This window comes from Salmo trutta, chromosome 17 (genome assembly GCF_901001165.1).
Source record: "Salmo trutta chromosome 17, fSalTru1.1, whole genome shotgun sequence".
NCBI lineage: Eukaryota > Metazoa > Chordata > Actinopteri > Salmoniformes > Salmonidae > Salmo > Salmo trutta.
This window is the reverse complement of record NC_042973.1, coordinates 53,101,466-53,115,440: the sequence shown is the minus strand read 5'-3', so window position 1 is coordinate 53,115,440 and position 13,975 is coordinate 53,101,466. Positions and strand designations below refer to the sequence as shown.

Sequence of the window (13,975 nt, the reverse complement as noted above, 5' to 3'; positions counted from 1 at the left end):
CTCGGCGCGTACACGTCACTGACAAACTGAAATGGTCCACCCACACAGACAGTGTGGTGAAGAAGGCGCAACAGCACCTCTTCAACCTTAGGAGGCTGAAGAAATCTGGCTTGGCACCTAAAACTCATAAACTTTTACAGATGCACAATTGAGAGCATCATGTTTTGTTGTAGTACCGCCTGGTACCGCAACTGCACTGTCCGCAACTGCAGGGCTCTCCAGAGGTCTGCCCAACGTATTAAAAGGGGCACACTGCCTGCCATCCAGGACATCTAGAGAATCCAGTGTTACAGGAAAGCCAAGAAGATCTACAAGGACCACAGCAACCCGAGCCACGGCCTGTTCACCCCTCTACTATCCAGAATGCGAGGTCAGTACAGGTGTATCAAAGCTGGGACCGAGAGACTGAAAAACAGCTGCCGTCTCAAGGCCATCAGACTGTTAAATAATCACCCCTAGCCCCCGCCCAGTACCCTGCCCTGAACTTTGGTCACTGTCACTAGCAGTCTATCACCTGGATACTCTACCATGCACCAGGCTGCTGCCCTATGTACATAGGCCCCCAAGTGGTGCAGCAGTCTAAGGCACTGCATCTCAGTGCTAGAGGCGTCACTACAGACCCTGGTTTGATTCCAGGCTTTATCACAACCGGCCGTGATTGGGAGTCCCATATGGCGGCGCACAATTAGCCCAGCGCTGTCCGGGTTAGGGTTAGGCCGGGGTAGGCCGTCATTGTAAATAAGAATTTGTTCTTAACTGACTTGCCTAATTAAAGTTTAAATTAAAACACTGGTCACTTTAATATTGTTTACATACTGTTTTACCACTTCATATGTATGTACTGTATTCTAGGACTATCTTATTTAACTATTGCTGTACATATACTATTGTTCAGATATACTACATATTCTATCCATATACTGTCCATATTGTCTATACATCCCATAACATATACAATTAACAAAAATATAAACGCAACATACAAAGTGTTGGTCCCATGTTTCATGAGCTAAAATAAAAGATCCCAGACATTTCCATACGCACAAGAAGCTTATTTTTCTAGAATGTTTTGCACAACTTTGTTTACATTCCTGTAAGTGAGTATTTCTCCTTTGCCAAGATAATCCATCCAGCCGACAGGTGTGGCATATCAATAAGCTGATTAAACAACATGATCAATACACAGGTGCACCTTGTGCTGGGGACAATAAAAGGCTTCTTGATATGCCACACTGTCTGGTAGATGGATTATCTTGGCAAAGGAGAAATACTCACTAACAGGGCTGTAAACAAATTTGTGCACAACATTTGATAGAAATACGTTCTTTGTGCGTATGACATTTTTTGGAGATCTTATATTTCATCTCATGAAACATGGTGCGTTTATATTTTTGTTCAGTAATAGTTGTAGTAAAGTTCAGCTTCATTCCTCAGAGGGGAAATGTGTCACTGCCAGGAGATACTGTATGTGCTTCAGTCATAAAAACATTCTCTCATATCTTTGGTCTCAGCTAGCTAGCCGGCCAGTATTTACCAAAGTGACTAGCCAACAAGCTAGCTACTTAAACTAAACCCATTAAATACACTCGCTGGAAATAAACACTTATCCTAACACCAAGACTTATATCAACATCCTTAGCTCGCCCATTCACTAAACATACTGTTAATATTTCAGTGTGTGATTCTCTATACTCTCATTCTATCTAGTGTACACGTGACAAACTCACTACTCACCACGCTTGTGCACACACACACACACACAGTCTAGGTTCTACTGCATACTTTATGCTGTACCTGGCGTGACAATCTCTACCCTCCCCAACTGCCAACCTCCTACCCCATCCCCCTCCCCCAGTCTCTCCTCCCTCTCACCCACACACACAGATCTAAGTGCAGCAGCAGCAGAGTTATCCAGGTTTGTACAGGGTTGGTGGTAGCAAACTAGCTAGTCTCCCTCAGCATAAGGGTTGGCTAATGCTAATTTAACCCTTCTGCAATTTCTGCGGCCCCGTGGAAATCAAATTAACATAATACAAACATCCCCATCAAAATAAATCTGTTTGCATGGGCTGTGTCTCACAGAATCGTCTGAACTGTTTAGCCGCCAAACTCTACAACCCCCACAAGCGTCACAGGACTCGTTTGAAGTTGGTACAGCCTCTTCTGCTAACTTCTGTCTGTAGCGTCCGAACAGCGCCCGAATATGACCCATCTGTGGAAATGTGAGTCTCTCACGAACACGTACATGTAGGTTGTCACAAGACTCGTCTGAAGGTCCCCAGTACCAGTTAAAAAAATGTATGGAAGTATATATGGAGACGGTTTAATGCCTAAAATAAGGGGTTAAATATATCTTAGATATAGGACAGACACTTCAGAACAAACTTCCTTTAGATGTTTTTGGGGTACTATCTGTTGTTCCATGTAGTGAGTTACTCAATGCGTTTCTATGGGCTAACAGCAGTAATGGAAAATTCAATGTTTATTTTTGTTGTTTATTTTACCTTAAGGGGTCATACATTTCAAAATCTATTCCATATAGCTTAGTAGACCCCCCCCTCCCCCCTACTCCGCCTGTCTTCCTCCCTTTCTATTTATTTTGACTTGAGCTATCGCTAGTGAAGTGCCACATTAAAACTTGGTCCGGCCCGAAGATATCGTTAGCAAACTTGCATCATTGTATAAAAACTAGCCTATTGTTTCCTGTGCCAGTAAGCTCAGGACAGACAGCTGTTTTTTGCGCAAGGAAAACGTTTTCAGGTATTTCATGACGTTTCCACTGGATATATGGGATCATCAGATCATTATATTTTGCTCTTTCACACAGAGGCTGTGTATGTGTGTGTTACAGTGTCAGTGTAAGTATGTGTGAGTGTGTGGGTGGTCGGAGTCCAGTGTGTGTATAGTGTCAGTGCAGAAATAGTAGTGCAACAAAGGGTAAATGCAGTTTTTGTGTGTGTAGTGTGTGTGTGTGTTGTGTGTGTGTGGGATATGTGGTGTGTTGTGTGTGTGTGTAGTGTGTGTCTGTGTGTGTGTGTGTGGTGTGTGTGTGTGTGTTCGTGTGTTGTGTGTGTGTGTGTGTTGTGTGTGTGTGTCCTGTTGGTGTGTGTGTGTGTGTTTGTGTGTGTGTGTGTGTGTTCGTGTGTGTGTTGTGTGTGTGTGTGTGTGTGTGTGTGATGTGTTGTGTGTGTGTGTGTGTGTGTGTGTGGTGTGTGTAGTGTGTTGTGTGGTGTGTGTGTGTGTGTGTGTGGTGTGTGTGTGTGTGTGTGTGTGTGTGTGTGTGTGTGTGTGTGTGTGTGTGTGTGTGTGTGTGTGTGGTGTGTGTGTGTGTGTGTGTGGTGTGTGTGTGTGTGTGTGTGTGTGTGTGTGTGTGTGTGGTGTGTGTGTGTGTGGTGTGTGTGTGTGTGTGTGTGTGTGTGTGTGGTTGTGTGTGTGTGTGTGTGTGTGTGTGTGTGGTGTGTGTGTGTGTGTGTGTGTGTGTGTGTGTGTGTGTGTGTGTGTGTGTGTGTGTGGTGTGTGTGTGTGTGTGTGTGTGTGTGTGTGTGTGTGTGTGTGTGTGTGTGTGTGTGTGTGTGTGTGTGTGTGTGTGTGTGTGTGTGTGTGGTGTGTGTGTGTGTGTGTGTGTGTGTGTGTGGTGTGTGTGTGTGTGTGTGTGTGTGGTGTGTTGTGTGTGTGTGTGGTGTGTGTGTGTGTGTGTGTGTGTGTGTGTGTGTGGTGTGTGTGTGTGTGTTGTGTGTGTGTGTGTGTGTGTGTGTGTGTGTGTGTGTGTGTGTGTGTGTGTGTGTGTGTGTGTGTGTGTGTGTGTGTCTCTCTCTACCAGCCGGGATTGAGTGTTATCTAGACCTGGGTGCAGAGGCTGTTGCATGTGTACCAGTAAAGGCTAGCTGCAATTTAAACACTATCATGTAATGAACTATAAACTAAGTAAACTAAACTGAACATAAATTAATTATATGCATTGAAACCTTTGGAGGAGAAAATATCAGAGCCAGGATAATATTGTTCAGGTTGTCACATAAGTGTGCGGTCCATTTTCCTATTCTTCTCTTTCCCTCTGTCACACCATGTCTAACAGGCAGCAGCTGTGCCATCACATCCATATCATACCAGAATCCTTTGGGCCTGGCCATTATGGAGCCAAACACCCCTCGGCTGTTTGTGTGTGTAATTGCCGCACTAAATTAGCTCCATTCATTAAAATCACCCTTATATTTCTGTGGCTACCTGGACCTACCATTTGGTTTTTAAGTATTGAAACCAAACCATTTGATTTGAATGAAAAGTGTTTTAATAAACAACGTGAAAAGGTGACTGTAATAAGCACTCATCATTTCAAATAGGCTACATGATTTACATATAAACACTTTAAATAGGTCAGGAGCCAGTCAGGTAACCTAAGAAGGAACAAAAATGAATTATTTACGCTATATTATTTGCCTATTATTTCAAGGCTATAGTCGACAACTAAATAGTGAAGCATTTGCGAGTGCCACACACTAGGCTGGCAGGAACATTAAGCGCTCAGCATTTAAACAACATTTCATTGTGTTAAATCATTATTTTCTATAAATTGCGCATATAGGCTGCGACTTGCTTAGAATTAAATTCAAATGAAACTAAAAATGCCTTATTAGGCTCAGTGCCTTTGGCCAAACTTTCTAAAAGTGAATTCAGAGTGTGGCTTCAGGCTCATGCAATGGTGCCTGGAGAGCAGAGAATACCCACTGGGGAAACTAAACACCCTTTGGGACACTCTTGCCAGGCTGGGTGGGTATGCAGAGTTTTTTGTTTTTATATACAGTACCAGTCAAAAGTTGACACACCTACTCACTCAAGTGTTAAAACAAAAAAATAACTATTTTCTACATTATAGAATAATAGTGAAGACATCAAAACTATGAAATAACACATATGGAATCATGTTGTAACCAATAAAGTGATAAACAAATCAAAATATATTTTAGATTCTTCAAAGTACCCACCCTTTGCCTTGATGACAGCATTGCACCTTTGGAAAGGTCCCACAGTTGACAGTGCATGTCAGAGCAAAAACCAAGCCATGAGGTCGAAGGAATTGTCCGTAGAGCTCTGAGACAGGATTGTGTCGAGGCATAATTATGGGGAAGGGTACCAAAAAATATCTGCAGCATTGAAGGTCCCCAAGAACACAGTGGCCTCCATCATTCTTAAATGGAAGAAGTTTGGAACCACCAAGAGACTTCCTAGAGCTGGCCGCCCGGCCAAACTGAGAAGGGCCTTGGGCCTTGGTCAAGTAGGTGAACAAGAATGCAATGGTCACTCTGACAGAGCTCTAGAATTCCACTGTGGAGATGGGAGAAACTTACAGAAGGACAACCATCTCCGCAGAACTCCACCAATCAGGTCTTTATGGTAGAGTGGCCAGACAGAATCCACTCCTCAGTAAAAGACTTTTGGTTCTAGACTTGGCGCTCTGGTACTGCATGACAAGCGGTACCGGAGCGCCAAGTCTAGGACCAAAAGGCTCCTCAACAGCTTCTACCCCCAAGCCATAAGACTGCTGAACAATTCATAAAATGGCCACCGGACAATTTACATTGACCCCGCCCCCCCTTTTACACACTGCTGCTACTCACTGGTTGTTTGTTACCTATGCAAAGTCACTTCGCCCCCACCTACATGTACAGGTTACCTCAACTAGCCTGTACCCCCACACACTGACTCAGTACCGGTGCCCTCTGTATATAGCCTTGTTATTGTTATTCTTATTGTGTTACTTTTTATTATAACTTTTTATTTTAGTCTACTTGGTAAATATTTTCTTCTTCTTGGACTGCACTGTTGGTTAAGGGATTGTAAGTAAGCATTTCACGGTAAAGTCTACACTTGTTGTATTCGGCGCATATGACAAAGTTTGATTTGATTTGACAGCCCGCTTGGAGTTTGTCAAAAGGCATCTAAAGGACTCTCAGACCATGAGAAACAAGATTTTCTGGTCTGATGAAACCCAGATGGAACTCTATGGCCTGAATGCTAAGCATCACGTCTGGAAGAAAAACCTGGCACCATCCCTACGGTGAAGCATGGTGGTGGCAGCATTATGCTGCGGGGATCTTTTTCAGGGGCAAGGCCTGGGAGGCTAGCTAGGATCGAGAGAAAGTACAGAGAGATCCTTGATGAAAACCTGCTCCAGAGTGCTCAGGACCTCAGACTGGGAGGGAAGGTTCACCTTCCAACAAGACAACGACCCTAAGCACACAGCCAAGACAACGCAGGAGTGGCTTTGGGACAAGTTTCTGATTGTCCTTGAGTGGCCCAGCCAGAGCCCGGACTTGAACCCGATCGAACATCTCTGGAGAGACCTGAAAATAGCTGTGCAGCGATGCTCCCCATCTAACCTGACAGAGCTTGAGAGGATCTGTGCCAAGCTTGTAGCGTCATACCCAAGAAGAGTAGAGTCTGAAATCGCTGACAAAACGATTGAATCCATTTTAATTTGGGTATGTCATTTTAGGCGAAAATTTGAAAAAGGGTCAGATCCTTTTAAGAATAAGGCTGTAACATAACAAAATGTGGAAAAAGTCAAGGGGTCTGAATACTTTCCACATGCACTGTATGTGTTAATGTGTGTGTGTGTCCTCAAGTCTGCATGTGTGTGTATGCATGTGTGCCTTTGTGTATGTGTATGTGTGTGTGAGTTGTTCTATGGGTCGGCTGGTACAGGCAGCCTAAGGTAATTAGCAACGCCCTTGGGCCAAAGATGGTGGTGTATTTCATTCTTCCACTCATTTCAGAAGCACAACAGTACATGCATCATAAAGGATAGTGATAGAGTGTGGTCAAGTGCAAACACAGCCGATTCTGCACCACACAACTACCTTGATGACTAGGGTCCGATTCTCCTGATAGAATCCTTCCTGTCTGTACCCCTCTTTGTATCCATCAATCTCCCCTCTCTAAATTCCAACTGTGCAATCATAAAAGTGAAAATACAAGAAGGAAAAAAAAGAGAGAAAGGGAGGGACAAAGACTCCCTATATGATGAAGCACCCAGTAGCTCTTAAATACTGTACTGTACATAGGTCTGTAGAAACAGGTCTGTTGTGGTATGTCTGTCAGTGAATGCCTAAAAAGAGACATCCTTCAAGACAATCTAAATAATTTGAGATCTTTCATCAATCTCCTCTTTGAACCACAAGTGTCTGCAGGTGGAACATACTGTACGTATAAGGATTGCAAAGGTATATTATCATTGAGTGAAAATAAAAATCTAAAAAAAGAGAGAGAGAGAGACACATGCTGATAAACAGCGAGATAGATACCCTTTTGACACTTATATGACAACCTGAACAATTATTATGCTGGCTCTGATATTTTCTCCTCGCATTGTTATTTCCAGCACTGTGTCCATTCTAGGATCTATTGTGGGTGCTTAACCAAGCCACCCTAGTACATTTCGGCTTGGCTCAGCTAAGCTCAGTAGTGTGAAAAGGGTAATCAAGTCAGAAAGAGGCTGTTCAAGAGACAGAGAGACTTACCTTCCCCTCCTCCTCTCTGTATGAGTAGCGTGGCCTCGGCTCCGACAGGACACTCTTTGAGCAGCTCCACCACACGGCCGTGTCCCGCCCCCGCCACGCCCTGCTGGTTCACCTCCAGGATCAGGTCCCCTTCATTCAGACCCACTCCGTCCTGCACAACCGGCTCCAACACCTGTACAACACGGAACATAGTCAGGTATGAGGACGGAAAAGTAGGGGTGACGACAGACAGAGGGACGGATGGACAAACGGACACAGACAGAGCAGTAGAATACACAATGCAAAATGTACAACATACAGAGAAGGTTAACACAAGAATAACACCCCACCTGTTTGACCCGCTGCCCCGTGGGGCTGTCGGCGATGGTGAACCCGAACCCCTCCGCCCTCTTCACCATAGTCACTGTCAGCAGCTCCACCCCCTGGATCACGCCACCGGTGATCCCCGTCGCCCCTGACGACACCATGGAGACATTGTCGTCGCGAGGCGTCACGGCCGGAGCGGACCCGGGGTTGGTGGGTGGTAATGAGGACCCATCCAGGTGGGTGTCCCCAGGGTGGGGTGCCCCTGGCTGGGCTAGAGCCTGTGAAGGGAGCTGAGAGCTCAGGGAGAGGTACTCCAGGTAATGGTTGTAGCTGCTACGCCCGTTCACCACCATGGGGTGGTGTTCCATGCCAATGGGGGTCAGGGAGTTTCCGGCGGACGCCCCGCTGGGGTCCTCGGGGTCAAAAGGCAGGGGGTAGCCCCGGCAGAGGACCAGGGTGACACTTTCTCCAATGAGAACAGATTGGAAGAGTTTGACCACATCGGCGTGAGTGGTGCCCAGGCAGCAGATGTCATTGATGTAGACGATGACATCACCTAAAGGGGGAGGAGGCAGAGTTCTTGTTCATTAGGAATCAAACGGAAGAAGATGGTCTGAAACAGGTATAAAAACATTCTGTACTGAACAAACACATTCAAATGTGTCTCAGCTAAGTCTATCATCGGAATCTCTAGCGAACTATAGAGTGTGTATAATTAGTAAACACAGAAGGCCGATGTCTCTAGAGCAGGGGTAGGCAACTAGATTCAGCTGGGGGCCAATTTTTGTCAGAGCAGATGGTAATTTGTACACTGCAAATGTTATGTATTTATTTTGGATCCCCATTAGCTGCTGCCAAGGCACATTATAGCACTTACAAAGTATACCCAAAAATAGATTGTATTTACCTTGATAACATTGAAACATGATCACGTCTCTCTTTTTATTTTTAGGAACACTTGGGAACAGATTTTCTTTGCTGAATTGGTGATTTTACAGTACATTTTTACCAAACACTAAAATCCCCCAAAAACATTAATATTTTGGGGGCCAAAGAAATACACTCGTGGGCTGGTTTCACCTGTTGCCGACCCCTGCCCTAGAGTGTCACAGAGGCCCATGATATCAGTATGGCAGCAGAGTTAGAATGAAGGCAAAGCTCTACATGGGTGGGTGTGTGTGGGGGGGGGGGGGGGGGGGGGGGAGGGGTGCGTGAGTAAAAGTAATGATACCTTAATAGAAATCTGTGAATGTATTGTAATGTTTTAAGATTGTATAAACTGCCTTAATTTTGCTGGACCCCAGGAAGAGTAGCTGCTGCTTTGGCAGCAGCTAATGGGAAAGCAGCAGCTAATGGGGATCCATAATAAATACAAATAGACAATTATCAACTAAAAGTGAAAGTCACCCAGAAAATACTACTTGAGTAAAAGTCTAAAAGTATTTGATTTTAAATATAATTAAGTATCAAAAGTAAATGTAATTGCTTCAATATACTTTAGTAGCAAAAGTAAAGTATACATAATTTCAAATTCCTTATATTAATCAAACCAGATGGCACCATTTTCTAGTTTATTTTACTTACGAATAGCCAGGGGCACACTCCAACATCATTTACAAACGAAGCATGTGTGTTTAGTGAGTCCACCAGATCAGAGGCAGTACGCATGACCAGGGATAAGTGCATGAATTTGACAATCTTTCTGTCCTGCTAAGCATTCAAAATGTAACGAGTACTTTTGGGTGTCAGGGAAAATGTATGTAGTAAATAGTACATTACTTTCAATAGGAATGTAGTGTAAAGTAAAAGTTATCAAAAATATAAGTACAGATACCCCCCCAAAATACGATTTAAGTAGTACTTTAAATTATTTTACTTGACTACTTTACACCACTGTGTGTGTGTGTGTGTGTGTGTGTGTGTGTGTGTGTGTGTGTGTGTGTGTGTGTGTGTGTGTGTGTGTGTGTGTGTGTGAGTGTGCGTGTGTGTGTGTGTGTGTGTGTGCAGCAGAGGCTCAGTGTGTCTCTGTGGACATGCCAGCCATCTGGAGTGTATTGGCACCAAGAGACAACCATCACACTGCCACTGTACTGCTATGTCAACCTGGTGATGGTTAACAAACACACACGCGTGCAGACACACACATACGTACACATACTCCCCTCCCACACAGCAACACCACAGCTCAAATAGGCCAGCAAATATCAGTCAGGGATGGTGTTTGTGAGTGTGTGTGTGTGTGTGTTTGTGTATGTTTGGCAACGTCAAAGAGAGAGGGAGACAGCAAGCAGAAGAGAGTGAAATCAGGACAGTGAGCGAGCAAGAGGGAGATAGAGGGCTCTATTTTAATGGTAAAGGTTAGCGCTGGTCCAGGGGTGTGTCAGAAATATTTGAGCTATTTTCACTGTGGGAATTATGAGCGCCATAGCTAGCGGTGGCGCGAAAGTTCTGGGTTTTGATGGATAAATAAATTATAGACGTGATGAGGGCTTGGCCACTCATTGGCCAATCAACACATTTCATGGCTTAAAACTGTATGCTGTTGTCTCAAGTTCTGTAGGTTATTGACGGTCTTTGGGTTGTCATCGACTCCAATTCAGCTGGGGGCATGGAATATTCTCTTCCTAGTCCATAGTGGATTGATACAGTTTATCAAGTCAAAAAATTTAAAACTCCAGTGCTTCCTCAATATGTTTGGAGTGGTGACAGTCAACATTGTGGTAATTGGCTTCAAATATAGGCCTTTACGCATCGCACTTCTCCTCAAATAAAAATACTAGGCTCCCATAAATGGTATCGTATGTGTGAGGCACGTTTTCAATAAGCTGACCGTTATGTTATTATATGCCTGAATAATTTGAATATGTTTGGAGGAGCACGTCTTTGGTAAATGCCGCACCACCCACCCACCCACACACCCACCCACACAGAGGAATGTGGCTTAATATATTTCATGATTTTGTAACAACAAAATTGTGTGTGTGTGTGGTTAGTTCCTAAACCACAGTACCTGTGTCCATCTTCTGGTTCTGTGCAGCGGGACCCTCGGGTATGACACTCTTGACCTGCAGGAACTCATCTGGTTCGTCCCCTCCAATGATGGTGAAGCCAAAGCCCATGTTACTCTTCTGGAGAGCCGTGGACAGAAAGGAGCCCTTCAGCTGGGTGGGGTCCCTCGTGAATTGGGGTTTCTCTGGAGAATTGTGTGTAGGGGAGGGGGGGGGGGTTAGAGTAGGCCAGTAATAACAGTAGAATAATCACTCCTAAAATATGTACATGCAGTTGAACTCGGAAGTTTCCATACACTTATGTTGGAGTCATTAAAACTTGTTTTTCAACCACTCCACAAATTTCTTGTTAACAAACTATAGTTTTGGCAAGTCGGTTAGGACATCTACTTTGTGCATGGTACAAGTAATTTTTCCAACAATTGTTTAGACAGATTATTTCACTTATAATTCACTGTATCGCGATTCCAGTGGGTCAGAAGTTTACATACACTAAAATGACTGTGCCTTTAAACAGCTTGAAAAATTCCAGAAAATTATGTCATGACTTTAGAAGCTTCTGATAGGCTAATTGACAACATTTGAGTCAATTGGAGGTGTACCTGTGGATGTATTTCAAGGCCTACCTTCAAACTCAGTGCCTCTTTGCTTGACATAATGGGAAAATCTAAACAAATCAGCCAAGACCTCAGAAAAATAATTGTAGACATCCACAAGTCTGGTTCATCCTTGGGAGCAATTTCCAAACTCCTGAATGCACCACATTCATCTGTACAAACAATAGTACGCAAGTGTAAACACCATGGGCCAACACAGCCGTCATACTGCTCAGGAAGGAGACGCATTCTGTCTCCTAGAGATGGACGTACGTTGGTGCGAAAGTGCAAATCAATCCCAGAACAACAGCAAAGGACCTTGTGAAGATGCTGGAGGAAACAGGTACAAAAGTATCTATATCCACAGTAAAACAAGTTCTATATCGACATAACCTTAAAGGCACCTCAGCAAGGAAGAAGCCACTGCTCCAAAACCGCCATCAAAAAGCCAGACTACGGTTTGCAACTGCACATGGGGACGAAGATCGTACTTTTTGGAGAAATGTCCTCTGGTCTGATGAAACGAAAATAAAACTGTTTGGCCATAGTGACCATCATTATGTTTGGAGGAAAAAAGGGGAGGCTTGCAAGCTGAAGACACCATCCCAACCGTCAAGCACGGGGGTGGCAGCATCATGTTGTGGGGGTGCTTTGCTGCAGGAGGGACTGGTGCACTTCACAAAATAAATGGCATCATGAGAATGGAAAATTATGTGGATATATTGAAGCAACATCTCAAGTAATCAGTCAGGAAGTTAAAACCTGTTTTGGAAAGGGGTTCCGCTTTTGGAACGTTTCGACAACATCTGGTGAAACTGCAGAGGGCGAAATTCAAAATAAATTATTAAAAATATTTAACTTTCATACATTCACAAGTGCAATACACCAAATTAAAGCCTAACTTCTTGTTAATCTTGCCACCGTGTCAGATTTCAAAAAGGCTTTACGGCGAAAGCAAACCATGCTATTATCTGAGGACAGCACCCCATCAAACAAACACAGACAATCATATTTCATCCCGCCAGGCGTGACACAAAACTCAGAAATAACGATATAATTCATGCCTTACCTTTGAAGATCTTCCTCTGTTAGCACTCCAATATGTCCCATAAACATCATCAATGGTCCTTTTGTTCGATTAATTGCATCTTTATATCTCCAAAATGTCCATTTATTTGGCGTGTTTGATTTTAAAAAACACCGGTTCCAACTCGCGCAATATGACCACAAAATATTTAATAAGTTACCTGTAATCTTGATCCAAACATTTCAAACAAATTTCCTAATTCAACTTCAGGTATTTTTTAACGTAAATAATCAATACAATTTAAGACGGGATAAACTGCAATAAGTAGCCGATAAAAACAAAGTGGAGCGAGCTTTCATGTCGCGCCCCTAACAAACAGTACACTAGACTCGACCCTCGTTCTGAACTGCCCTACTTTTTCATTTCTCAAAGAAAAACATCAACCAATTTCTAAAGACTGCTGACATCCAGTGGAAGCAATAGGAACTACAAGCAAGTGCCTTAGAAATCTAGATCCCATAGAAACCTCATTGAAAAGAGAGTGACCTCAAAAAAAAGTCCTGGATGGTTTGTCCTCGGGGTTTCGCCTGCCAAATAAGTTCTGTTATACTTACAAACATAATTTTAACAGTTTTAGAATTCTATCCAAATCTACTAATTATATGCATATCCTAGCTTCTGGGCCTGAGTAGCAGGCAGTTTACTTTGGGCGCGCTTTTCATCCGGACGTGAAAATACCGCCCCCTATCCCAAACAAGTTAAAGCTTGGTCGTAAATGGGTCTTCCAAATGGACAATGACCCCAAGAATACTTCCAAAGTTGTGGCAAAATGGCTTAAGGACAACAAAGTCAAGGTATTGGAGTGGTCATCACAAAGCCCTGACCTCAATCCCATAGAAAATTTGTTGACAGAACTGAAAAAGCATGTGCGAGCAAGGAGGCCTACAAACCTGACTCAGTTACACCAGCTCTGTCAGGAGGAATGGGACAAAGTTCACCCAACTTATTGTGGGAAGCTTGTGGAAGTCTACTCGAAACATTTGACCCACAATTTAATGGCAATGCTACCAAATACTAATTGAGTGTATGTAAACTTCTGACCCACTGGGAATGTAATGAGAGAAATAAAAGCTGAAATCAATCATTCTCTGTACTATTATTCTGACATTTAACATTCTTAAAATGAAGTGGCGATCCTAACTGACTTAAGACAGGGAATTTTTACTAGGGTTAAATGTCAGGAATTGTGAAATACTGAGTTTAAATGTATTTGGCTAAGGTGTATGTAAACATCCGACTTCAACAGTATATGTAAATATATACTGCTCAAAAAATAAAGGGAACACTTAAACAACACATCCTAGATCTGAATGAAAGAAATAATCTTATTAAATACTTTTTTCTTTACATAGTTGAATGTGCTGACAACAAAATCACACAATAATAATCAATGGAAATCCAATTTATCAACCCATGGAGGTCTGGATTTGGAGTCACACTCAAAATTAAAGTGGAAAACCA

General features: G+C 43.3%; 1 protein-coding gene across 8 annotated transcripts in view; it reads right to left on the bottom strand.

The window, feature by feature from the left end:
- The window catches only part of LOC115152405 (membrane-associated guanylate kinase, WW and PDZ domain-containing protein 2), a 325,515-nt gene that overhangs the window by 57,170 nt on the left and 254,370 nt on the right, over positions 1–13,975 (bottom strand). For all 8 annotated transcript variants that reach the window (XM_029697255.1, XM_029697256.1, XM_029697257.1 and 5 more), the window contains 3 exons: positions 10,834–11,016; positions 7,847–8,379; positions 7,518–7,689 (listed from right to left, as the gene is read on the bottom strand). In XM_029697255.1, the coding sequence (XP_029553115.1) occupies positions 7,518–7,689; positions 7,847–8,379; positions 10,834–11,016 (888 nt within the window). The remainder of the gene's footprint in view (positions 1–7,517; positions 7,690–7,846; positions 8,380–10,833; positions 11,017–13,975) is intronic.